The following is a 27814-nucleotide window of genomic DNA, read 5'->3' as shown; positions in this document are numbered from 1 at the left end:
CGGTGGGATATATATACATGTATATATCAGGGGCGGATCCAGTCTCCGCCAATAGGGGGCCCGAAATTTTTTCTCCCATATTTTCCCCGATCGGCAGCTCAAAGTTGATTTTTGTTTGTTTCTTTGAAGGGGCTGTCTCAGTGGCGTAATGAGCAAAAAAATTTGAGGGGGCTCGAAATGGCGTATCATGTAAAATTAATAAGAAGTTACGAGCGAGCGAAGCGAGTGAGCAAAAATTTTGACATTTTTTATACAAAAATCCAAGTTCGTGATAGATTTTAACATAATATTTGGAAAATAATTTTATTTTTCACCCTTTTCTCTTTTTTTCGTGATCGTTAAAGTTTTTTTTTTTTTTTTTTTTTGGGGGGGGAGCAAAACGCCCATGTCCTAACAGTAATAATTTCATAAGCCCTATTAAAATAGTGTGAGCGCGAAGTGCGAGCTAAACAATTTTGAAATTTCATTTATTTTGTCCTAAAAACGGGACACTCTGTTCATGTTTTGTAAATCATGAAAAAAATTGGTATCACTTGGTATCTTACTACATTAATAATGCGAACGCAAAGGGTGAGCAGAAAAAATTTGATATTCTGATCTGAAACTGGATATATAGGTTCATAATGATTGAAATAGAGAACAAGCTGCGTATCTCAATAAACATGCGTGCGCGTGTTTCAGATTTAGACCTAGAATCTGGGCATTCTAAATACCTTTTTGTTCATCATAAAAATCAATAAAGCGAGCGCGAAGCTCGAGCTTAAAATATTTGATATTCCAATCTGAAAAAAAAGGTCAATTTAAGCTATGTATTTCAAGCACTTTGTAGGAAAATTATGAGGTGGATATGAATCACAGTTAAAAAAAGATCTGATATGTTTCATTAATATTACTTTGCGTTTTGACATAGGACAGGGACATTCTAAGAACATTATGTCATCATATGAAAATGATTACTATCTTCCTATATATTTCTCTTCCTAAGCGGGAGATGAAACTTGTCGATATTCCATTCTGAAAAAGGGGGCAATTTTCTTTATTAGATTAATATCTTATTTTCTTAATTTAATAAGCCTAATGAGAGCGCGACATCTGTTAATTTATTATGGCCTGAAAACTGGACATTTCAAGCACTTTTGTAATTATAAAATAAGATGCATGAGTTAATATATTTTCAGCAATCAATGCGAGCGCAAATTGCGAGCCAAAATTTTTGATAAACTGTCATGAAATGGGGATTTTTAGAAGTTTGTTATATAAGTAATATTAAGATATACATATCAAATCACCAATCAAAATGCGATCGTGCAGCGCTAGCTATTACGTTTTGACAATTTGACCTGTATAGGGATATTTGAAAACTATGGAATACAGGAAAATAATAGGTACTTGACAAATCAAATTTTGCGAGCGCGCAGCGCGAGCAGAAAATGTTAATATTCAGAAGATAAAACACAAATTCTTACAGAGCACTTTTTAAAAATCAATCTGTAAATTAAACAAAATAATGAAAGTTCGAATTCCGAGCTGAAATATGTTTTGTATATAGACTACAAAATTTGGTATTTAAGCTCCATATTGAGCAAGATATATAAATCACCTAAAAGGCAATGCAATGCGAGCGCGAAGCGCGAGCGAAAATTTTATACTGTACAGTGATATGAAAGATTTTAAAAATTATTTTCTAAGTCTTCCCCTCATCTTATTTTATTCACTCGCCTTCCTCCTCTCAGGGGCGGAAATCTCTCCCAAAAGGTAGGGGGGAGAATTAGGGGCTGGAAAATTTGACAAGCAAAAAAAAAAGGTTATCAGTTATCACCCCAAATTTCAGGTCATTTCGACGAAAATAAATTTGACAAGCAAAAAAAAAAAACAGAAAAAAGGTTATCATCCCAAAAGTAAGGTCATCTCCTCCTAAAATACATGTTTTATTTCGATTTTGAATGATGAATTTCTTACCATCATAAAAGACCAGAAATAGTAGGGGGGACATTTGATATTGTGTCCCCCCTACTATTTTGAGTAGGGGGGACACGTCCCCCCTGGGATTTCCGCAAATGCCTCCTCTTATGTTTCCCCTTCTTTTTCCCTTCTTTTTCTTTTTTCTTCTTTTTTCCCCCCTTTTTTCTTTTTTTTTGCTCCGCCAATAGTGGGGGGGGGGCGGGCCCCTCGGCCCCCCTGAATCCGCCTATGTATATTTCATAACGCATCCTCGCTTCTTTTATGAAACTGTGGAGTTGTTGAGAAGCAAACATTCTGCAAATTAGTGTTCGAAATGTACATCACATCTCTGCAAGCCCTCGTATTTTGATAATTAAAATACCCTTCAGCATGTTTTTTTTGTAATCATGAGCAGGATGCATGAAGGGGGGCTATAGGCTGATACAGGAAGAACATGGAGCTACTACTACTACTACTGCTGCTGCTGCTGCTGCTGCTGCTGCTGCTGCTGCTGCTACTACTACTACTACTACTACTACTACTACGACTACTACTACTACTACTACTACTACTACTACTGCTGCTACTGCTACTGCTACTACTGCTACTGCTACTGCTACTGCTACTACTACTACTACTACTACTACTACTACTACTACTACTACTACTACAGTGCGTCCCAAAAAAAACTATACACTTTTGAAATGACTGCCAAATAAAAAATATAACATTTTGGGGAAAAAGACTTACATATATGGAAAGCCAATAAAGTCAACTTTCAAATAACACCAAAAAATTGGAAAACTGTTCATGCTTGAGCGAGCACTGCCCGCTGAAACAAAGGGTATGAAAATTAGGGTGGGCTGGAATTAGCCTTTCAATTTATGTCAGTTTTTAAGAGGCAAATCCTTTCGAACTTGCAAAGTTAAGGGCGTTGTGATAAATTAATGATCAACCGTGACCAGTTTTGGTTGCTTATGCAAATTTTATAAATTATTAAATTGAACTTTAATGCATGAGTGAACACAAATTACACTTTTGGGGCAGCATTTCAACTTTATCATTTGGATCTCTTTTTGGGCAGCATTTCAACTTTATCATGTGGATCTCAGCAGTGTGTTCATGATGGGAGTCGGGATAATAGGGGATGAGATAGGACTTAAGTGGGAGAAGTAGGTTGATGGAATAAGGGTCAACAGAACATTCAGCCCCCTCCCTCTCCCCCCCCCCCCCGAGTCCTGTTGAGAGGCTGATGGCTATTGTCATGTACGCGTGAAGTCCAGAGCGGAATGTTGATTTAATGATTAATTCTGAATTGGGGCATCAACTTTTTCCTTTCAATCATTTCATCAACAATTTATCAGTAAATCAACTCATTCAATGTGCAATGTGATCAATCAAACATTCAGTTTTTTTTTTCAATAAATTATTTCATTAATCATCATAATCATTAAATTTCTTGGTAATAATTCAATAAAAAAGTGACCATCAGCCATCGGTCACTTGGCAGCTAAGTTTTGAATAGGCTACAATCCAGGAAGTGAGACAGAGAGGGGGGCTGGGAAATGGAGGTGGAGAGGGGAGGGTACATAATTATGACTTTTAATTTGTAAACGGACAAAAAGAAGAGGAATGCCCTTTAAACCAAGTCTTAGCATATCTCGCCCTCTTGCTTGTAACAGGTACCATCACATTACTCTGATTCTCACGAACACACTTCTGAGGTCCACAAGATGAATATGCTACACTCAAATTACAATTCCTGTTCACTCATGCATTAAATTTCAATTTAGTAACTCATGAAATTTGCCTAAGAAACCAAAACTTATCTCACTCATTAATTTAGCTTAGCAAGTTCGCAAGGACTAACCACTAAAAAAACATGTAAGGCTAATTCCTGCCCAGCCTAGCCGAGCTTAGTGTCCGAAGAGGAGAGAAGCAGGGGGGGGGGGTTGAGATGGAGGGAGGGGTTGCTAAATGTTCTGTTGACCTTTTCCCATCAACGTACTTCACCCACCTAAGTCATATTACCCCCTCTTCTCCTGACTTTCATAAACACATTGTTGAGATCCACATGATAAAGACAAAATGCTGCACTAAAAATTGCAATTCACGATCACTCATGCATTAAATTTCAATGTAATAAATTCAATTTAATAACGCATTAAATTTTCAAAAACAACAAACTGATCACAACTGATCTTTAATTTACCAAATAACCCTCAATTTTGCAAGTACCAAACAAAAAACCTGAAAGAAATTGGAAGGCTAATTCCGGCCCACCCTAATTTTCATACCCTTTGTTTCAGTGGGCAGTGCTCGCTCAAGCATGAATAGTTTTCCAACTTTTTGGTGTCACTTGAAAGTTGACTTTATTGGCTTTCCATATCTATGAGTTATTTCCCCCAAAGTGCTATATTTTTTATTTGGCAGCCGTTTCAAAAGTGTATAGTTTTTTTTGGGACGCACTGTACTACTACTACTACTGCTACTACTACTACTACTACTACTACTACTACTACTACTGTGTTAGCTCCATGGGAAGAACGAGAATTAGCGACCACCGGCCCTCTCTATTTATGGCGGCGCACATAAAAAAAATGAAAAGGGGGACAAAATAGGAGGGACTAAGTCAGAAACAAAAAGAAAAACGGAAGGAAGAAAAGTAAATAAATTGAGAGGGAGGGGAGAGATTAGAAAAAAAAAATTATAATAAAAATTGGAGAGAGCTCTGTATAGATCGACACGCATGACCCCAAAACTCACTTGAGTTATTTTACAGTAAAAAAAAAAATGTCCCTATAAATGGAAAATACATGGTTCAAATGTTTTTTTTTGTGTGTGTGTCTGCGTTTTAATCGGGGGAGATTGTCACTTATTTTTCTGCTTTCACCATCTTCATCCATGTCAGCTAGCTCTCTCTGTAAGAGCCACCACCCTCCCCCCCCCCCTTTCTGGTCACTACAATGTGATAGCTGCATCTGCCTCCTCCATCTATCTCGCACCACTAAAACCCCTATTTTGTATCTCCCCCTTTCTCAAAATATTTCAGTATAGCTCGTTTCTATAAGAGACCCCCCCCCCCTCTATCTCGCTTTCATGTTTTCTTCCGGGCCCCGTCTTACAAAGAGTTACGATTGATCCGATCAATCGCAACTATGGAAAGCCAGCAACGACAACATCTAAAATGCATGTTCATTCAAAATATTTCCTACATAATGTTGTATATTCATACATTTATTGCTATCTTGGAAATTCTGTATGCTTCTGTTTTGTTTACAAAGGATATTATGCATATTTCCTGTTGAAAAATAATATGACATTGATGGATTTCCATATTTGAGTTAAAGTTGATCGGATCAATCGTAACTCTTTGTAAGACTGGGCCCTGGTCACTAATGGGGTGTTGCAAGAAACTTGCGATCAATTACAAGTCAATTTTTTGGTCCCGAAATCAATCATATGTCTTGTAATTAATTGCAAATTAGTGATTGAAGGCTAATTTGCTCCTTGAATCAAGAAGTTAAATCTGATTTGCTACAGCTAACGTTCATCTATCAGTTGTAAATTTGCAACAGAATATTTGCAATTGATCGCAAATATTTTCTTGCAACACCCCCTTAGTCTCCCATTTCCATTCTTTCAATTTTCCCCTCCATCAATTTCCCTCTTCACCACTAAAATCCCATTTCTTGGAAGATAGCAAATTCCACCTCCCTCTCCTAATATCTCCATTCTCTATCTTATACTTATTACCCATCTTCCCCTTGTATACAGACATGTAACTATCCCTTCTTCTAGTAAACGATTTTTAAAGTGACAGGGGTCTTTTTGTACACAAGTCATTGGCAAGGACTTTCTTTAGGCTACATAATTCAGACCACTTTGGAGTTGCACAGAAAAATAGATAAACATGACCGCAACATGGAGGTAAAAGCGAATTTCACAGTTACATCATTGAAGGGAAAGTTCACCCTGACAACAATTTTGCTGTAAAAGGGCAAGAAAAACACTCCAAAAACATTACTGGTGAAGGCTTGAGGAAAATCCATTCCAAATTAAGAAAGCTTTTCTAATTTTAAGATTTTGATTTGTGACGCCATATATGAGCATCTGTCCTATTTTTAGGTAATATAAAATGCATAGATAATTAGATATCAATTGTTTAATAATTCTTTATGATGACTAAAAATGTTCGTTCAGAAGCAGGTGTGAGATAAGTTATCTTTTGATATACCAATGGTACAATAAATCCCATTTTCATTTTTTTGGGAGAATATTACATTTCACTGATTTTTTTTCAAATTCACGATACATGGGAAGCTGCTTACCTATTACGTCACAAATAAAACAAAATCAAAGTTCGAATATTTTTTATATCTTGATGGACTTTCCTCAAACCTTCATCAATATTTTTCCCATTATTTTTTTTCTGCTATTATTACAACAATTTTTTCTTGTCAGTGTGAACTTTCCCTTTAAGAAACATGGCAGCAATCTCTCAGCATACTTTCACAAACCCTTAAAAGTTCACAAATTTGTAATCATACAGTATGAATTGGGCAATTAACAGACTTGAGCTAGTCTGCGAGGACGGACAAACTCAAATTCAACACTTTAACAAATTATTCAGTGTCTGGAGTGGAGACTAGACTCTGAATCTATGCCTGTGTCAAATACTGGGCCTCATGAAGCCACATTACATGAGTGAATCTAGTCTTCCTACTTCAGACTACTAGTATATGCATTATTGACGATATGTAAAAATGAAGGGTCTGTGCCGGTAGAATAATCTGGCTGGCACTTCAGCAATCATTTTTTTCTCTTAAAAAATTTGTTTAAATGAGCCCCGGTTTCACAAACACTGCCTGCGTATAACTCAAGCACATACTAAAAGATTAACACGAGTCGACAAATCCATTTGAGTGATAGTTTGTGTGTAATTTAAATCACATTTTAGTAAGAGTCAGCATCACCATAAATGTCATGTGTGCACTCACTGGAGCATCAACTGCCTTAAATTTAGATCAGAATAATAAAATAAATACAAAACATGAAGACAAATTACTGATGAAACAATTTCTTTACATGATATTGAGTTGTGAATAATAAACAGTGTAAATGAGGTGAAGATTAAAATAATATATACACAGATATACATACATATAGAGCAAAACTACGACAATTCATAGAATTTGTAAGGTCTATATCGGAACACATTAAAAAAATCACGCTCCCTCTGGTCACGCTAGTGAAAAGCGTGAGATTTGAATGAAGTTTCAGAGTGGTAAAAATGTACAAAGAAAAGATGATGTCACATCCCCACTTTCTGTTGTCTTATGTTATTACATAAAATCATATATTTTTCATAATTTCATACTTGTGTGAATAATATGTCTCCCTTATAATGAAATAAGTTGCAGCAATAAATATCTAATGCACTAAATCAGTTGTCAATCCAATTTTTCTAGTTCTTGGAGGAAAAAATTTGAATAAACCTAATTTCATATAATAAAATACAAAAGAACAAGTCAAGTGGAGATGTGACATCATCATCAGCCCACTTAATGAATATTCATGACAACTGTTTTCACAAAATATTGCTAAATTTTAAAATTCAATAACTTTGTTATTTGTTATCCGATTTTGATGAAATTTTCGGCATTTTACTCAGTGAATTCTACTCTATTTATTAAGCTATAAAAACTTTCAGCCCAGACCATCCCTTTAAGAGAATGTAGTGAGACACTAAAAAGCAATTAATTTCAAATATATGTATCAACTGCAAAATTTTGCTTAATTGTAAGACATAATTAAGACTGAATTTGGTTATAAGCTATTTCAATTGATTACAATTGCTTGCAGTATCCCCACAGGTATATAATATACTGCTCATAGCATGTAGGTCTTGAATGAAAAAAATTGTAGAACAGTGACCTGTAGTACAAAGTACAAGATAAAATTGATCTTAAAGCTAAATGAAAGTATTTGCAGTAAACACTGATTTCAGGAGAAAGTCTGTAAAACCAAGGTTAATTGTCACTATAATCATCCTCGATCTGGATCTGGTACAGTTACATAAATTGAATTTGTGATATCATGTAATCTAAGCTGAAAAACGATCACACTGAAGATCGTGAACACAAATAAGCACACGTGGGACAGTGTCTTATTATTGCTGTGAAAAAGACCCGACAAATATGTCTGAATCCGCACTTATTTTGCTTATTTCTCAGCAATTACACAATTTCTTCCAGAATCCTTTGGCACATATTTTTTATTCATACAAACAGACACTTGGGTGGTCATTTTATTGGATTCTGTAAAACTCATTTTTGAGATCGTTACCACAACTGGCATTTATCTTTAAGATTAATAATACATCTAGGGTTAACCATGTACTCAAAGAGTTAAAATTCATCGCAAGATTTATTGAATCTATTTCCATTACAGGACATCTGGCATTTTTAGTTAAATCTATAATAGAATCGACTCACAGAAATCATAACAAAATTTCACCACTATATTAAATCAATTTAAGAAAAAGGAATTTAAGAAATCATAAGAGGGATTATAAAAAAAAATGTCATAAAAATCAGATGTAAAATGCAGAAGTTTTGGCATTCCAATGATTTGCTCAGATTCACAAAATAGTTATATTTATGCACAACATACGCACTATGCAAATAAGGGAGCCAATTGTGTCACAAACTCACCTTTCTTTTGTGTTTCATATGAAATATTAAAAAGAAATCAATATTCCCCTCCAGCGATGAAAACATCCCTTGACTCTTTCTTTAACATGTGAAATCATGATTATTGCACTTTCTATGACTCAAAGATTTTTTTTTCATCGGTACCAATATCAAATCTACAAAAATTGAAATGTTTTATGATTTAAAAAGTATAATACATTGTAAAAAAAGAGAAAGAAATGAGTGCGGTACATCATCAACTCTCATAATTCACATATCACTAATGAATGAATATAACCGTTTTGCAGAACTAACAGAAATCAAATGATTTGATGTTTTCTAAATCTTTACAAATCACCTTGTTGTGGGGTGGCTTTGGCTTTAAAAATAAAGATTTAAACAAAATACAAGATACTTCATCTACCATGATCAGGATAATTTCAAATAAATATGATAGAGTAGCATACATTTCATACAGCCTTGATAAACAATTTTATTCAACTTCATATAGGCCTTTAGAAATTACTGTCCACAAGAATGTAATAAACAAATTTTAAAAAAACATACAAAAATGTCATTTTACTGTCAAATATTTAGACCATTCTTGAAAACTGTCCTATTAAGTTAAAGCAAGTAATGGCATCAATTTTTAGAATTTAACCATAATAAACGTAATAACTGTATTTCATTCTACAGTGCAATGAAATGAAATCGATTCCCACTAATCATGGACAGAGGAATCAGCCACCAAAAAATAAAATTGGAATTAGAATAAAAAACAAATAAATACCACCAATATAAACTTTAATGTCAAATATAGAGGCTATAGTGAAGAGTAAAAGATATGGGCATCAGTATAATGATAATAATATATAGGGTATTTATAATGCGCACATATCCACCTTGTTAGGTGCTCAAGGCGCTCCTATATTACCCGGCTAAGCTAGGCGTTCATAGCGCACACAGCTTTTTAAGGAATTACTTCCTACCGGTACCCATTTATCTCACCTGGGTTGAGTGCAGCACACTGTGGATCAGTTTCTTGCTGAAGAAAATTACGCCATGGCTGGGATTCGAACCCACGACCCTCTGATTCAAAGTCCGAAGACTAATCCACTGGGCCACAACGCTCCACAGTATCAACACAGAGCTAATGTGAAAATCAATAGAAGATATTAATGATGTACATGTATGGAGAAATGTTGAAAATATAAATGGACACAAATACAAATTTAACTGTGAAAATGTCAATCCTTGACAAAGAAAATAGTGGCATATAAATATGAATGAATATCATAGAGGTAAAGGCCAATGCAATATTAGAGATTTTTTTCAAGATCCTGCACCTCTTACACATGTATTTGCTACCGATTGCATATCAGAAACCCCGATTCTGATTGGTAGGTTATGGGTACATTGCACAATATATGCATGGAACAAAGACTGTAATTGGTCAATGCCATTTGGTATATCTCCAAACATTGACAGTTTTACACTGTATGAACCTTGTCGAATTTAGTTCATATCCCAAAATATCAGATATACATGTTTATACCCTATCAAATAAAATCCTTTCAATTCAAATGTTTTTGTTGTATTTGATCATTCATATAAACTGAGATGCAATGTAACCGAGAACGAAAGTTAAGGGGAGGCGGACTGGTCGCCCCTGCACAAGATAACAGACCTCATGCATGTGACGTCATTATCTTATAGCGCCCTCCCTCAGAGGATATAGGAATATGTGTGAACGGCATTGTCAGAAATGTGCCAGCTGCAGATCACAGATGCATTCAAGGTCATGGCTTCATCCTATAAGATGGAGCGTGATGTCAACGCATAAGGTACTTGTAGGGCACATAGGATAACGTGAAAGATCATGTTTGTACAGTCCTTAAAGGACAAGTCCACCCCAACAAAAAGCTACTTTGAATAGAAAGAGAAAAATCCAAAAAGCATAACGCTGAAAATTTCATCAATATGCGATCTAAAATAAGAAATGACATTTTAAAGTTTTGCTTAATTTCATAAAACAGTTACAAGCACATCCTGGTTGGTATTCAAATGCGGGGACCGATGACATCACTCACTCACTACTCTTGTATTTTATTATGTGAAATACTTTAATTTTCTCCTCATTGCCATGTGAAAAAAAAAATCATTCCTCCCTGAACATGTGGGCTTCCATTGTTTAAACATTTTGTGGTTCAAACAAGAGGGTCCTATTTGTCAAATTTGTAAAAATTGAAATATTGTATAATTCTAACAATAAAAAACAAAAGAAATAGTGAGTGAGTGACATCATCAACTCTCTCATTTGCATATCACTAAATTGTTCATATAACTATTTTGTGAAAAATAAGCGAAACTTTAAAATGTCATAGCTTTCTTGTTTTACATCTGATTTTGATGAAATTTTCAGCGATACACTTGTTTGATTTTTCTCTATTTATTCAAATAAACTTTTTTCTGGGGTGGACTTGACCTTTAATAGTGATATATACTATCCCTAGAATGACGATCATGATTACACTAATAATTATAAAAAAAAACCTACCAATCAAAAGCTCATGATTAGGATCACTAGGGCTTGAAATTGATTTCAATACTTGTGATTGATTGCAAAGTTTTAGGCAATATACATGTAGGTGTACCTGTGGTCATACATCTTGAAGACCTAACAAATTAAAAAATGAAAAAAAAAAAACATTTTGTTTTGAACGTTCAAGTCCACTCAACCAAAAAATACGACTTTAATAGACAGAGACAAACCAAACAAAATTGAATGAAACTTGGATGTGAAATAAGCAAGTTTTTGCATATTTTCATAAAAAAGTGATATGCCCATCATATGCAAATGATTTTTTTGTGTTTCATTATTGAAACTACAGGTATCAAATATTTCAAAATTGTTTCCCAAATAATGTAACTTTGTTTCTTATTGAACATATCAAGTCACTGTTAACAATAATTTATCACGACTTGGTGAAAAGCTATGTCAGCAAATATTTGATACTAAATGTACATATACCAGTACTATATAAAAGAAATAGTGAACATGTTGCACCATTGACTATTCACATAACCATTTTTGTTGGTTTTCACCTGATTTTGATGAAATTATCACTATTATGCTTGTTTAATTTTCTCTTCTCATTCCATTCAAGCTTTAGTTTAAGTGGACTTGCATGACCTTTGAGGAAAAAAATCAGTATGTAAATATTATCAATAAAATTGACTTAGATGATGATGAAATATCGAACATTCTTATTTCCAATCAAAACAACTGTTTAGCATTTCTTTAAATAACAAATGTTATAAATAGTACAATCATAGAATGCTACAACCCCTGGTTATATATATATACAACCTTTAAATTTACAGAAATGAAGTTTGCACTAACAATTTGATTTTATTATAATGTACATGCAAGGCTCTCGTCTACTGACTATTTTCTGAAAAATATATGTATTCCCGGAATGTTAATCTTCAGTGCAGATAGAGTATTAATGCAGGTAACATACAAATGTACATGTACATACATGTAGAGCTCGAAAAATAATAACTCACTATTTCTCAATTTGGATCTAATTCACAGACACGTTACATAGATCTTCTGACTCGAGTGATCATAAATTTACTGTTAGATGTGTTAAAAACATTTCGGTCTAGCCATCAATTGTAAATCATGCTCTAAAAGTGGAAATAAAAATGGTGAAAACTTGCTAAAAGAGTGAAAACAAAAATTTAGGAAACTTCTAATTGCACACAATTGAAGTTTTGAGATTGCCATGATATTTGTTTTTTTTTCCCCCAATGATATACCAATATTCAAAAAAATATATAAGAAGAAAAAGTAAACAAAATATAAATTTCAATGAACTGAATATGATTTACTGTACAGGTCACAAAAAATGAGGTTTCGTCTGATTAATGTCGGGTATTGCAGAGAAACAAAGTTTACTGTAGTCATAAAAAGTCTTTTTCTCACAAATGAATCATTTCTTACATTTCTGTTTTCAAACACATCATCCATGATTATTCAATGATATGTACATCATTCATACTAAAAAAATTATGTAAACTTTGATCATAAAATGCTTCTGTTTAATTGTTTTCTTTTTCTTCATTTTGAGGTATCCATGTTAGAATCAAATTTAGTTGTTGTGCATGTTCTCATATATATGCTATGTAATGTTATAACCTCTTTTGCCTGGCCTTCTTCTTCCATAATGTTAACTTCTAATAGCATGAACATGGTTAATTATTGACAGATAGTTATCATGAAGTTCAAAGACAGCTGGTTTTCTAACATAATGAACATGTTGTGTACCGATAATCAAACAAGTGATGAAATGGTAAAATCTTTGTTAATTGAACCAAACAACCATAGGCACAGATATAGCATTTTCTCTCAAGAAATAATCTAATCTGATTCAAAGTATTATCCTAACCCAAGCTGTAGCTGGATCTACTGTGTCCAGTGGCCCGTTTCATAAAGGACTTGCAACTGTTGTAACTTTGCCATTATGGCGACTGCCATGGTAACCTGGATTATGATTGGCTGCTGAGTCCTGTTACCATGGTAGTTGCCATTATGGCAAAGTTACAACAGTTGCAAGTCTTTTATGAAACGGGCCCCAGAGCTCGGTGCATTCAGGGTACTAATCCTCCCTGGTACCCAATCACCTCTGCAATGTTGAGTGAGTTCAACACAATTCAAATAAACATTCTTTCTAAATGAAATCAACACTATGGCCCAAATTCACAAATGTGGTTTTGAAAACCATCGTTTGAACCTATGGTTTATGCAGAATCCCTTTATAAATTACACTTATTTACTGCGTATAATTTTTAAAAAGTTCAATGCAGATGTGTGCTTTTGTCACAGTGCGCCAAATTGACGCCGGAGAGGGGGGGGGGGGGGGCAGTCATATGTATTGCTGTACACATGTGTGACCAAATTATTTCCAAACACCCCCTAAACAAGTTTTTCCTGTGTGTGCAAAATAACCCCCTAAACAAGTTTTTTGCAGGCTTCATTTACATTTTGGCCCCGGGGAAAAAGCTTGGGGAAAAAACATACCCTTAACACGTTTGGCTAGTCTTTAAAAAAAAAATACCCTAAATACGTTTGACCCCGCAATTGACTAGTCTTTCAAAACCACCTTTTTTTTTAAATCAGTGTTTTTGATACCCTTAATGAGTGCACGCGCGGCCCTCGTCCAAAAACTGAAAAAAAAACCCACCCCTTTAAACGCTTTTGGTCACACATGTGTACGGCAATATATTTGACTGGCCCCCACCCCGGGGAATTGATGCCTGTTGCCATGGCTAAGTACGCTATTTTATTCATGAGTCCACTGTTTTGGATTAATGAGTCCACTCTTCAAAACATGGCATCAGGCATCAATTTATCACATTGTGACAAAAACGCACATCAGCATTGGACTTTTTAAAAAATCTACGCGGTAAATAGGTGTAATTTATACAGGAAATCTGCATAAACCATGGGTTCAACCGATGGTTTTCAAAACTACCTTTGTGAATTCGGGCCTATGGCTTAGATTTGAACCAATAATTTACAAACTTATTATTATCATTACTATTATTTTTGATAAACTGTAAGAGATACCACCCTCTTTGATTTCATTGCCATGTTCTGTTCAAAGATTCATGGACTGGATCAAAGGGATATTTAAAAAGATAATGTCATAAAAACGATTAAAAGGAGAGCTGTAGCATTCCTACATGTGACCAAGGACCAAGGAGTATTTCATTTTTTTCCTCCATTTTTCTCAAAAATAAACATTCTGTGCTGTTTTTAAAAGTCCGAAAAGTCATCAGCTGACAGAAATTGACATTATCTGACGGACATACTCATCATCTGACAGATGTTGCAATTTATGTGACAGAAAATGTCATTCAGACCCTGCTATTACCTGACAGACATTTTCATTATCTGACGTTTTCATCATGAGACAGCCATTGCCATTATCACACAGACATTGTCCTAATCTGACAGACATTTCGATTCTCTGACAATGTCATTATCCATCCAAAGTCACTCAACATTTTTCGTCCCGACATTTTGTCAGATCTAACAACTTTCCTTGATTCTCATTGGCAGAGAGGCACTGTTACTACTGTGACTTTTAAATGAAATATCTGGCAAGTCCTTCCATAAAATGCTCCCCAGATTTATAGTTTATCTGCCCTGTTAAAAAAATGAATATGAATTTTAAGAGCAATAAGCAATGATGGAAAAAAACGACCTTTTTCTTTTTTTAACACTAACCGTAACGACATCTGTATAAAATCTGAACAAAAAAAAAATGAAAATAGTGGAATGAGATCTATGATCTATTCCACCAACCAGCATTATGAATACTTATTCTTGTCCGATTTTACTTGCCATGGCAATAGGGAGTATTTGCTCCGCGACGCACGTCAGATTCAAGAACACAGTGCAAATGTATTGCAAATGCCAGTCAAATGACAATGAACACCTAGGAGGTCTCTATGACTATCGAAAGTTGGTGAAAAGGAAGAGCAGTTTTGTATTTTTGGAGCTGACTAAAATATGCAAATACATCATTTGTCCAGAGTCCAAGATGAAATTGCTGTTTTGATTCACCAGTGATAGACTAAGAATTCAGTTGTTCCTTGTCATGAAGGGCATTTGACGATACATTTTCTATGTTTTTGAATCTGTCAAGTATCATGGAGTGAAAACACAATAATAAGAAATTGGATACTCAATAAGTTGAACACTCTACATCTTTGATGTATCTTATACTGTGTAGTTCAAAATATTGAACTTCCAATACAAGCTCAGGGGGCCATTTCATACAGCTGTTAGTACGTTAAGAACGACTGGTGATCCTTCCTTGTGGTAAATGATATTCACCATCAAATGTTCATTGGGGATTACTTAGCTCATCAGAAAGGTTCACCAGTCGCTCTTAACTTACGAACAGCTTTATGAAACGGCCCCCTGGCACAAAAGAGATTATCATTGCCAATGAAAATACATTAATTACATATTTCATGCGCAAAAACAGAGTGAACTCAGAATAAAAAAGATCTTGCAAAGAGTTGCAAATTGATATTGATGCAAATTAAACTTATCTGATATCGATGTCAAGTATTGCCAGGGTTATAACGTTACCATGATTGTATGTTTTTATGAACATGCCTCTGATGCAAAAAACCCAAAACAAAACAAAGAAACAAATTTGCTACAACTAGGATAAACTCCCTAGTCCAAACTATTTTCATGGCATTGTTTTTTTTTCTACAAGATTCTAGTCGTATCTAACAAAGCAATTTCAATGTTTAAAAGGAAATCATAACACTAAGTTTTTACTGTGAGTTTCATTTCCTAGGCCCCAAAATATTTTTTAAAATGCAGTGATGTCTGTACATGTATCTACGTACTGTGTTAAGTACTGTAATGAGTTGCAGAGGATGTATATCAATATGGACTGTTCATTTCATCCCAATATTACTAACATGAAAATTTGACGCAAAATTGTACAAAGGCTGTTCTAGGCAAGTCTTTGCAAAGTCGTGCAAGAATATAGAATATCAAATCACGCATTCATTCATTTCATATGAAAGAAAAATTGGCAATTTTGCAAAGTCCGGGGAAGCAGCCCATCGCCTGGAGTTACACTACGTTGAAAATTAATATTGCAAAAGTGAAAAATTCTTGTATATAATTATTTGAATTCCTGTGCTCTTTCAAATTTCCAAATTATTCATGTGAAAAATGATAAAAAATGTAAGAATAAGAAGATCTTGTGCCACAGCTATGAGGTGAAAATCAACAAGGAGTGCAAATCAAGAAAATGGTCAAACAGAATTAGTGTGTCATTTATGGATCCTCAATCAGTGTCTCAGAAACCAATGCAGCATTAGGCGTGAGGTCCGCAGAGTCATGCTTTGTAGGAAAGAAAGCTTTCCTGCGGGCAGAACCATAAACACACTCTCCCTCACCTGCAGCAGGTTCTCTCACCTCTATGTTGTCTAGAGGTACCTCTTCTTCAGGGGTTGTATGAAAGTGGTCAAGGTCTATGTTCCCCCAGTCAAAGACAGCTTCTGGGGGATCACAAGGAATCACCTCTGGTATCTCTTCCAAACCAGGGTATCTTTGACCATTCACTGATGGCATCTTGATGACCATTGGAAGGTTTCCTGCACTTGATACAAGCACTTCTCCATCTCCCTCACTTTCTAGAGAAGACGCTAGTCGGTTATCGAGAGCAACATCAGGACCGTAATCTGTCTCAAGACTTACTTGCCTTTGTGGTCTTCCTCTGTTGGGTCTCCCAGGAGGTTGATTCATTATTTGTCTGGGTAATCTGGGCCTTCCACAGTTCCTAGGACCAATGCGCGATAAAGAGGAGAGATTATTACACATTGAGTATTGAGCTGAACGGTATGACTCACTTCCAGCGATGTCCTGTGACATTCCATGTCCGCTGCATTGTTCTGCTTTTCTCAGGATTTGAGACTTCTCCATTTCATCTGTTGCAATTAAGTCGGCTGGCACTGGGAGACCAGTCCTGTCTGCAAAGATACTTGTCCTTTGCATACTTTGTCTCATCGTTTTCCTTGCTCTGTAAAGCCTCTGACGTTCCCTGTTGGCTTTTCTAATTCTTTCAATTTCTTCAGGACTCTTAGTATGTCTACTTTTCGCACATCGCCCCACTGACCTTCCTTCCGTCAACACAGCACTTTTTCCAGGTATGAGGGATGCTTGGCGTTTTCCCCTACAATAACCACTTCCTACCTTCCCCAAAGCATTGTCTGAAGCATTATCTTGAAGGCTTTTTCTCTGTTTGAAGTTTGACGTACATTTCCTCATGTTCAGGTGATTCTGTTTCGTGGTCTCGTTCATTTCATTCACTGCCATTGCCTTTTTTGCCACATACCTTTCATACTCCTTCCGTTTATAAGCTGCCCACTTTTCTGGATCTTGTTGAAGTCTTTTGCGATACCTCCTCTGTCTCTCTGCACTTGTCAGCCTACGGGACCTCCTTTCAAAGGCCTCTTCGCAACGTCGATTTGGATTAAGCTTTGGAATAGGCAATTTGGGGAAAATGTCTTTACATGATGTTGAACTACCAGATGGGTACCCATCAAAATGGCTCGAGTCTATTCGGTTTACTGGCATTATATAATCTTCTGGGATTAGTTTGGCAAAATCATCTACAATCCTGGAGCCTGTTTCTGGCACATTAAAACTCTGGTTGATGTTTTCTTGCACACCTTGATCAGTTCCTTGATTCATGCTCCAAACAGCTACTATCTTTGGCATGGAGCACTCTCCAGGCTCACCAACCACTCTCTGAAGTTTTTGCTTCTGCTTGAGGCGATATTTCCTCATTCTTTCCCTTCCTTTCATTCTTTTAAAGGCAAGCTGGGCCTCTGCCTGTTGTTTACGCCTTCCCACAGTAGATCTTGTCCTATTTACCCTCTTCACCGACTCCATGGCAATTTCAGGTTTTGGTTTACCTTTAACTCTGCGATTCAGTTGTTGTCTTGCAACTAAGGGCTGAATAGTGTCTACTTTTTTGTCACTTTGATCTAATTCTACTTCTTCTCTTTTGGATGACAATTGTTGCATTCTTTTTGTTACTTGTTGATGCACTGCGGAAGCAGAATTTTCAGACACCACTTTGAAGTCTTGAATACTTTTGGGTGTCTCTGTAACTTTAAGCTTCTCTTGGTCCTCCTTTCCAAGCTTTGCTCTTTTCCTTTCCCTGTATTGCCGTTGCCTCTCTGCACCCGTCATAGCTTTCCTCCTCTTTGATCGTCTCCTGGAATAGCCTTTAATAATTAAAGGAAGAGAAGGATTTTGTAGTGGTTCACTCTGATTTTTACTGTCACTTGATGCACTCTGTACAATCCCTTCTTCATTTGCTGGATCAACATCAGGCTTTGCCGGAGAGCAATATTGTTCTTCATGCTTCACGTGAGAGGTAACTTGGTCAACCCCATCAGGTACGCTGCATTCTAGATTCCCCAAATTGTTGCTGGCTTCAAGTTTATTCATTGGATACTGATCTGAATTAAATTCACATTTCACATCAAAATGGGGTTCTGTCTTTATCAAGTGTTTTTCTCTTGTTTCTCCAAGTTTATCCATTCTATTACTCTCATCACCTTTAAGACATAGATCACCCATCTGCCCTGTTTCGGCTTCCCTTCTCTGCTCCTGGGCAGCCTCACCAGAGGGTATTTGAATTTCCTCCATCCCTTTCTTTCCCTCAAATTCTTTGTCTTTATTTGCTTTGAGTCTTGCCCTATATTGCCGTTGCCTCTCTGCAGGAGTCATAGCCTTCTTTCTCCTCCGTCTCCTAGGTCTGCCTTTGATGGATGATGGATCAGACGGACTCACTGGCAATTCATTCTGACACCTATCGAGAAGTGGTGGAGGCTGTAAACATTCACGTCCATTTTCATAGGCTGGATTTATGTCATGTTTAGCTTGGGAGCAATCTCCTTCTTCCTTCACATGAACAAGGCAATCGCCCATATGACCTAATCTTAATTCATGATGAGGGTCAGTGCTTAGCAGGTATCCTCCCATTGGGTCTCCCAATTCATTCAATCTACTTCTCATCTCTTCGCTTGGGTCTGGATCATCCCTCTGCTCATCCACTGTTTTCTTTCTTTGCTCTAGGCCAGCTGCTTCTTGAGTCCTTTTCCTTCTTTCTGATTCTCTTGCTTTGTACTGCTTCCACCTCTCTGGTTTAGCTTTAAGTCGTTGCCTATACTGCCGCTGCCTCTCAGCAGCAGTCATGGGTTTCTTCCGTGCTGGTTGTCCTACTTGTCCAATTAAATCCCTACGTGCAAATGATGACGACACCAGGGGCCATGCGAGCCACTGATTCTGCATTTTCTCAACAATGGTTGGACTTCCGTCTCCATAAAAAGAACTTTGACCAACTTCACTTTCAACTTCCCTGGTCCACTCATCATGAATCTCTGTATTTGTACCACTAATATCAACATTCTGAGTACTGATCTCAACTTGATTAAAGTTTGTATTTGTGGTAATTGCTTCGATGTTTTTCGCTAAGGACAAGGCCTTTTTTCTGCGTCGATATTCCCTCTGCCTTTCTGCTGCCCTCCGTCTCTTCTTTTCTGCCTCTATCAGCATCATTTTACGTTTTTCTCTTTCTTTAGCCTTGAGCTCCTCACTCTCTCTTGCCTTTGCTTTTTTTCTTGCCCTGTAGTTCTGCTGCCTCTCTGCAGGCGTTAGAGGCCTTCTCTTTGGCGTTTGTTCATGCGAGCCTGCGGCAAGCTCCGCCATGGGGAATGTAATTGACGGATGATTTTGCATACCCTTAACAGGTGCTGAACTGTGGCCAACTCTAAGTCCATTTACATGATTACTTTGACTGCTTGTTGGACATGCATCTCGGTCACTCTGTTCAACTTTCAATTCTGACAAGTTCATGTTGAGATGTGAGTGAACTTTGCTTTGGATATCCTCCGTAGCAGCTGAAACTTCACAAGCATCATCAGTGCCCTTTGTTTGGTACTCTTTACTCTTCTGTGTTCTCTTCCTTTGGTTCTTCTTTGTTTTTCTTTGTGACTCAAATTCTTTCCTTGTTTTCTGTTGTTGGATTATCTTACGCCTTAGATTACACTTTTTTTTGTGCTCTTCCCACTTTTCTGGATGTGCTTTGAGTCTTGCGATGTAATTCCGCTGCCTCTCAGCAGCGGTCAAAGGTTTTTTGTTCCTTTTCCTTTGCTTTGAAATCTTTTCACAAGCCACTACTTGAGCCGCTTCTACAACAGATAAGACTGTACGACCAGCAAGCATTTGAGATGGGGATTCCTCAATATAATCTACATTTCCATTATCTTGCATTTCACTTTTAACAACAGCATCTTCACAGGTAACCAGAGCAGAATCATCCAAAGAATCTTCAAGATTCATATCGTACTCAAGTTTTACTGTACTCGGGGCAGATTCCTCCATATTGCTTTCACCACGTGCATGCACGATGTATTCCCCTATGTTCAACTCTGGTACATTCATTTCTGGGAAAGGTTCCATATTGCTTGGCAAGTAATCAGGGATACTTGAATTGCTGTGGTTCAAGTTTGTTGCTGTTGCGACTTCTTCATCAACATCAAATGCTTCAGGCGGGATCAATCCTCTGAGGCTATCCATAGACATACACACCTGCTCCTCAAATATTTCCTCCTTTGTCAAAGCTTCTAGCTTTTTCTTTAATCTGTGTTTTCGAACCCTTTCCCTTGACTTCATTCTCTTGAGGGCCAATTCTTCCTCTGTTGGTTGGTGTGTTCTTGACCTGTCTCTCCGTCTCATAGCTTCACACTGCTTGAAAAGCTCATACCTCTCTGGAGACTGTTTCAACCTCTCCCGATACTTCTTCTGCTTCTCTGCTGACGTCAAGGGCCGTTTTCTGACTGACAACTGGCAGGGACCAGTAGGATCCTCTTGACTTGCCATACTTATTGCCAGGCATTGACATGTAAAGACTGATCTTCATAGATCTATATATGGAGATGTTGATGTGTTGACCTGCATTTGAAAAAAAGAAATCAAATAGATTTGACATTAAATAATAGTCATGAATATAAAAATCTTAATCAGTACAGGAAATGGTTTTGTTGCTTTCACTGCACACAGTTTATAAAGGTCAATGTTCTGAAAGCACAGGCAGCTTTGTAAGTATGTATATAGGCTTAAGCCAATTAAAAAAATAAAGTTTTAAATGCACATTGGCCTAAACCACACTGACATACAGACATGGAAAAAATATCCAACATAAGACCACATAATAATCAAAACCTGTGATATTTGATAATCGATGTGCTATATGTACATCATGTTAAAGCTAAAATACATTAAAAATAATCCCTCCTTGTATCAATAGATTGCCATTTCAGTTTCTTCATTAAATCTGTACAACTAATAGAAAAATCATATTCTTTCATTACAATTTGGGGTCTCTGTTTGAACAGACGGAATCACAACATTAAAGACATCTTGATCTGCATAGAATGTTCACTAGAGCAGTGTTTCTTAACCCTTTTTACACTCGGGCCCACCTTTGATGAACCAGCACATGGATGTTTGTTTTTAGGAAGCTATTCAAAACTGAGTGACGGAACAAGCGAGTATTATTCAATGATGATAAAAGGTATTTTGTGATTTAACGGTGTAATTATTTCATCATACTTATGTGAGGGAGTCTGCTAGAAATGATTTGTGAGCATTGTTACAGAAAGGTGCCATGAGGTTTTTTTTTTTTTGGGGGGGGGGGAATCCCTCAAAAATAAGGGAAGGAAAATTAAAAAATAAATGATGAGAGAAAGGAACAATTCCATTGAGAAAGATATGTGAAAGTAAAGAAAGACATGTTAATGTGATTGAAAAGGTTGTAGGCCTATGTGTTCAATTATCAGACATATAAAGTGACAAATTGCCATAAGTACTGAGTGTAATTTCTTTTAGTGTCATCATCATCATATCAGCCATGTTCAGCCCACTGCAAGGCAAAGGCCTCCTCAAGTTGGTGCCAAAGGTGCTTGTCTTGTGCTGATGCAATCCAATTTATGACAATGAAATTTGTGAGCTCGTCACTCCATCTCAATTTTTGTCTACCCCGATTTCATGATCCTCGCCATGGTCTCCATTCTGTTTGGTCCATCTATTGTCATGTGATCTTGCAAGGTGGCCAGCCCTCTCCATTTCATTGATTTTAATTGCTTTGGTTTATGTCTATTACTCTAGTCTGGCCCCTAATCCATTGTATGGTTTTCCTGTCACGTTTTGATATCCGTAGTATTATATGTTCCAAACTGTGTTGAGTGGTTTTTAATTTGTGTTCCAATTTCTTTGTTACAGACCAGGTTTCAGAACCATACGTCATTGCCGGTATAAAAAATTGGTTGAAGACTTTTCTCTTAAGACAAATATTGCTCTTCATAATGTCATTGAAATTCCCCAAAGCGATCCTTCCAGCTCTTGTCTTCCTATTACCTTCTTCCAGTTGTTCATGTTCCATTCTGACGTGTTGCCCAAGGTAGATATATTGATCTACTCTTTCGATTTCAGAATTATCCATTATTTTTAGTGTAAAAGGACCAGAACCCTGCTCGAGGTGGTCTAGGGTGGTACCCCAGATGTCCTTTACATCCATGTAATTCAAATTTTGATTATTGATATTCAGCAATTGGCGTTTACAGTACACATTGTGTTAGCAGGAAATTAATGTACATGGGATGTCCCAAGTGCATCTTGAAGCCCTTTGCCATGTTTGACATGATAGAGAGACAGGGACTTAGGGTTGGCATCCCCAGAGATGTTCTCGAGATTGCTCATTTTAAAACATGAAGTTGATCATTCTTTGCATAAAATTAAAGCTAAATTACAGTAGTTGCAGTAAAACACTAATTTCGTGAGAAAGTCTGTAAAACCAAGGTTAAGTATGACTTTATCATCGTGGATCTAGATCTGGTACAGTTACATAAACTGAACTTTGTGAAATCATAAAATCTAAGCTGAAATACGATCACACTGAAGATCGCCAACACAGATAGGCACACGTGGGACAGTGTATTATTATTGCTGGAATAAAGACCCGACGGAAGTGACCGAATCCGCGCTTATTTTGCTTATTTCTCAGCAATTACACAATTTCTTCCAGAATCCTTTGGCACATATTTTTTATTCATACAAACAGACACTTGGGTGGTCATTATATTATATTCTGTAAAAATTAATTTTGAGATCGTTACCAGAACTGGAATTTACCTTTAAGAAAGCCACTTAGGCATTATTTTCATAGTATATAAACGCCTATAACCAGGGACAGTGTTGTTCCCACAGTAACAATTCTAATAAAAATTTTCAAAAATCATTTCACATGTGGCATTTCCTGTTAGAAAAATATTTTTGTTCATCATGCTCCATTTAAAAATGGGAATTTATGGAATTTATATTACATGATACATGTACATGTACATGGAGGAGCTACCCTTTGTTTTATTCATTACTCAATAATCTTTGATTGGCTTTCGTGAATTTCATAAACCTTCCCAAATACTTTATTTTTTATCTGCTTTTGTTAAAACTAACTTTTTGTTAGGAAAAACTTCTTCAAAGGAGAAGTTCACCCTTCAATAAGTTCACACTTATTTAAATAAAGCTATTTGAATTTGATTATTTTGATTGGTGACATCTTAAAAGAGCAGCTGCCCCATATATTTTGTAATAAAAAATGCATAAATTTCAAATTTTGAATGGCTTACGATTAATGACTAAAAAAATCATCCTTTCAAGAGTGGGTGGGATAATTTGTCTGTTGATACACTAAAGGTGCAATAAGACCCATCTTCTTTTTACTGAGAAAATGACATATCATGTAATTTTTAAATCTATGATACACGGGAAGCTCTTCGCATACAACGTCACAAATCCAAAAAAAAATCATAATAACTTTTTAAATCGTTGATGGATTTTCCTCAAACCTTTAATATATTTTTTTCTGCTATTTTTACAATCTTTTTGTCAGGGTGAACTTCACCTTTAAAAGTGGTAGATCTAATTCTGTTTCTCAATGACTCAACTGTCAAAAGAAATGTTTTCTTAGTCTTACCTCTTTTCCTTATCTTTCTCCTTCTGTTTTCCACTAACCATTTCTTTCATTTTTCTTTTGTTTTACTTTTGGTCTAATTATTCATATGCTTAGCTAGCCTTGAGGACTCCATGATGATATTTTTAATATTTTGACATATGTCAAAATATTTAAACAATATCATCATGGAGTCCTCAAGGCTAAGCCAAAGGCCTAGCTGGGTAAGTGTCCGATATTTGGGCACTTTACTCTAGGCCTACTTTTTTTCTTCTCCTTTCCCTTTCTGCTGTCTTTCCCATTTCGTTCTCCCCTATCCTCTAACATTTGCTCCTCTCCCCATTCCTTCTCCCTCTCTTTTCTGTCTCTCCTCTCCCAAGGGTTCATTACATGCCGCCGCGCACAGAAAAATCAAGCCATAGACCATAGTCATAGAAATCGTGTGTTGTGGACACCAGAACCAGAAGTGTCTTGTCTTTCCGTTAATAGGGTGTCTGAAGCCACACTGAAAAGTGTCAGCATAAAACAGGCTGATTTAGGGGAAAATATGGCACATTTTTTCGGGGAAGTTCAGGCTACTAGAAAAATGTGATCTGAATTGATTATTAACTTGTGTTTGGCATGTATGGAAAGAGAAAATTCAGGGGCTTCTTTTGACAGTAAGGACAAGTTTATATGATCATTTTAAATAAGGATTTAGAGATAAATTGCAAACCCTTATTTTTGTGTGTGTTGAGATTGCCATTTCTCCATGCGTTTTCTATGGGAAAATGAAACTTCTGTTTTGCACAATTTTTTTCACTTTGTCGCAATTTTTCATTGTGATCTGGTTTCCAAATCTTTATAAAAATCATACCATCAGATAGAGCATAAAAAATCCTATTGGACTCTTTATAGACAAGTTTTTGGCATTAATAATAAATTTATAACAGCTCTCGGAAGCTAAAAATTTGGATTTGTGTGTCCATTTCTTAACTACACAGTCTATGGCAGAGAAATGCTGAAAATTTACCTAATTTCATTCTTCTTTTTTGCAGCCAATAATTGGATTTTTTTCAAAAATGTTACATTTCTGTCAGTCTGAAGGTCATTTCTATTCAAATTCACAAAGAAAATGTGATATTTTCTTGAAATAAGAAAAATAATTTTTTTCTCCAGACACCCTACCGTTAATGCCCACAATCATTATAGGCCTATTGATTATTATGGCATATAATAATAATAAGTGGGATCCCAGCACGCGCAACCCACTATTTTAACGTTTCACTTTTCCTGCTGCTGCATGCTGCATTCCCGTCAAAACGTACTGACTAATGCGAGATTCGTATCCAACAACGAAAGCGTAATATTAACTGAAGCATTATCTCTCGGAAGAGCCTCTAGTCTTGATCTTGCCGAAGATAAGCTAAGGCTAAGCAAGAGTCAGGACTTCACTTGTCTGATATGCCTTGGCTGGGCCTGGGCGTAAAAGAAGACGCCAAAACATGCATGTGGGTCTACAATAACCGAATGGACCGAGTAAGAAGAAAATCTAACGTTCGGAAATGATTTATTACAAAATTTGAGATTATGGTAAATGCTTTTGAATTATGTAAAAATCATAGAAAATCGAGATTTGTATTATCCTTGAACTTACCGAATGAATCAGTTCAGAAACTGAATAGTTTTTCTTTCTCTCTCTCTCTCTCCCTTCTGTTTTTTTTTACTCTGTCAAATTAAATAACTCATTCATATGAGGGCGCTTTGTGAGGCGATGTAGATCTGCGACTGTGGTATTGTCAAGTAAAATTAATGTTTTTTCCCGGGTGTTTTTTGTCAATTATGGTTGCATAACTTTGTTTTTCTTCGAAAATATGTATGGGAAATATTTTCATTACAAATTTTTTGTCAATTGAATATATAAGCTACTTTCATTCCGCTCTACACTACTCTTGATTAAAATGGGAATTCGGGGGGGGGGGGGGGGAGGCCAAGCATGAACTCTATATACACCAAAATAACCAAGGAGTTTACCAGCATAAAATGTTAAATAAAACGTTAGAGCCAGAGTCCAAGCCAGAGAGAGGGAGATATATGTAATATATCTTTGACTATTTCCTCTTTTCGAAACAACACAGTTTCTGATTTTTTCATAAATATTAATATGCACAGCTTGTATGCCAAGCTAACTGAAATGCTCTCCTGCTCTTATCCCGGGCTCTTATCACACTCAGTACAGAATTAGAAGATCTCCGGGACTCAGAAAACCTACCAGGATAACCTTGATAATTTCTTAGAGGAACTGCAACATTTGTTTGAGGTAAACACATAGCAGTATCTTTCCAGTGACCTGAAATAACAAGACAGGAATTTGTGAGCCAGATCTGAACTTAGTATAAGATACTCGCTCACACTCCCTTATCCCATTGGATCCCAACCTCATTTTTTTATTTTCTTTGAATGAACACATGTATTCATTCAATGTGATTTCAAACAACAATGTGTAATTCTAATAATTTCTGTACAATTTAATGTATAAAGAATAATTATCTGTCTTTATGAATTGTTAGTACATTTTTTTAAAGTACCAATGACTTGATTTGAACCGAATAAATTAAATTCAAACTATTTTTGCACTAGTGAAAATCCACTAGACAATCTCACATATTGAAACTATAAAAGGTCAACAAAGCTTTTTTTTTATAGATATTCCCAATACCCAAGGAAGCTACACAATATGAATTCATCGATTGATACACAATAGGTGACACCAAAGGTAGTTCAAATTTTCATTGAAGAGGGGAAATTTGAAATATATATATCTTTTTTTACAGTGGGTGACTCGCAGTTAATGCTGTTTATTTATTTTTGTTATACAATACAATTAACACTGTTTACTATAATATGAACCGCACAGATTTACAGTAGTTGCTTAAACAGTTTAAACAAAGTGTATATTCTAAACTTTAATTGTTAACAAATTGAGCATGGTTGTTTAAACTTTAAACAAAACAGCGTTGAATAAAATTTTAAAAGGCTGTTTTACTGTGTGTATAAAAATCCTCATTTTCACATCACCGCATGAGTCATGTTGCGCGTATTACTGTTATAATTATGAAAACGAGCATATAGCTTCTTTGTATTCATGAATGTTTAATGATAACGATTGACTGTCTGATTTGTCTCTAAAATCTAAATTCACTTGCTGCTGCATGTGGTGGATTTGGGGAGCGTTTGTTTCATCAACATTTTCGCTGACATTTTGTCAGATCTGACATCTTTCCTTGATTTTGATATATAGTTTTTACAATATACTGTCTGATAAAACACTAAACAGGACTTGTCGGACAAAACGCCTGAAAGGTCCTTTCATGAAACGCTCCCCCAATCGTCCTAAGAAGAGCCCCCGGATTATTTATTATTGATCCGACTGCGACGCGATTTGTGAACAAATCACATTTTGCATTTGACATGGAAGTTGTATAAGAAGTTCGGCATAAAGTTAGAAATACTATATAAAAGTAGAATACTGCTTTGCTGCAGGCATTGTGGTCGGTGTAAAGTCCAAAT

General features: G+C 36.1%; 1 protein-coding gene across 1 annotated transcript; it reads right to left on the bottom strand.

The window, feature by feature from the left end:
- Positions 1–14628: 14628 nt before the first annotated feature.
- Positions 14629–26005, bottom strand: LOC129269064 (axoneme-associated protein mst101(2)-like). The gene is made up of 2 exons (XM_064105280.1): positions 25902–26005; positions 14629–21207 (listed from the first exon to the last, which is right to left on the bottom strand). The coding sequence occupies exon 2, from the start codon at positions 21133–21135 to the stop codon at positions 16516–16518; it is 4620 nt and encodes a 1539-aa protein (XP_063961350.1). The 5' UTR covers positions 21136–21207; positions 25902–26005; the 3' UTR covers positions 14629–16515.
- Positions 26006–27814: the final 1809 nt, after the last annotated feature.

This window comes from Lytechinus pictus, chromosome 10, assembly GCF_037042905.1.
Source record: "Lytechinus pictus isolate F3 Inbred chromosome 10, Lp3.0, whole genome shotgun sequence".
Classification (NCBI taxonomy): domain Eukaryota; kingdom Metazoa; phylum Echinodermata; class Echinoidea; order Temnopleuroida; family Toxopneustidae; genus Lytechinus; species Lytechinus pictus.
The sequence above is the reverse complement of the archived record's forward strand: the minus strand, read 5'-3'. Positions and strand labels throughout refer to the sequence as shown.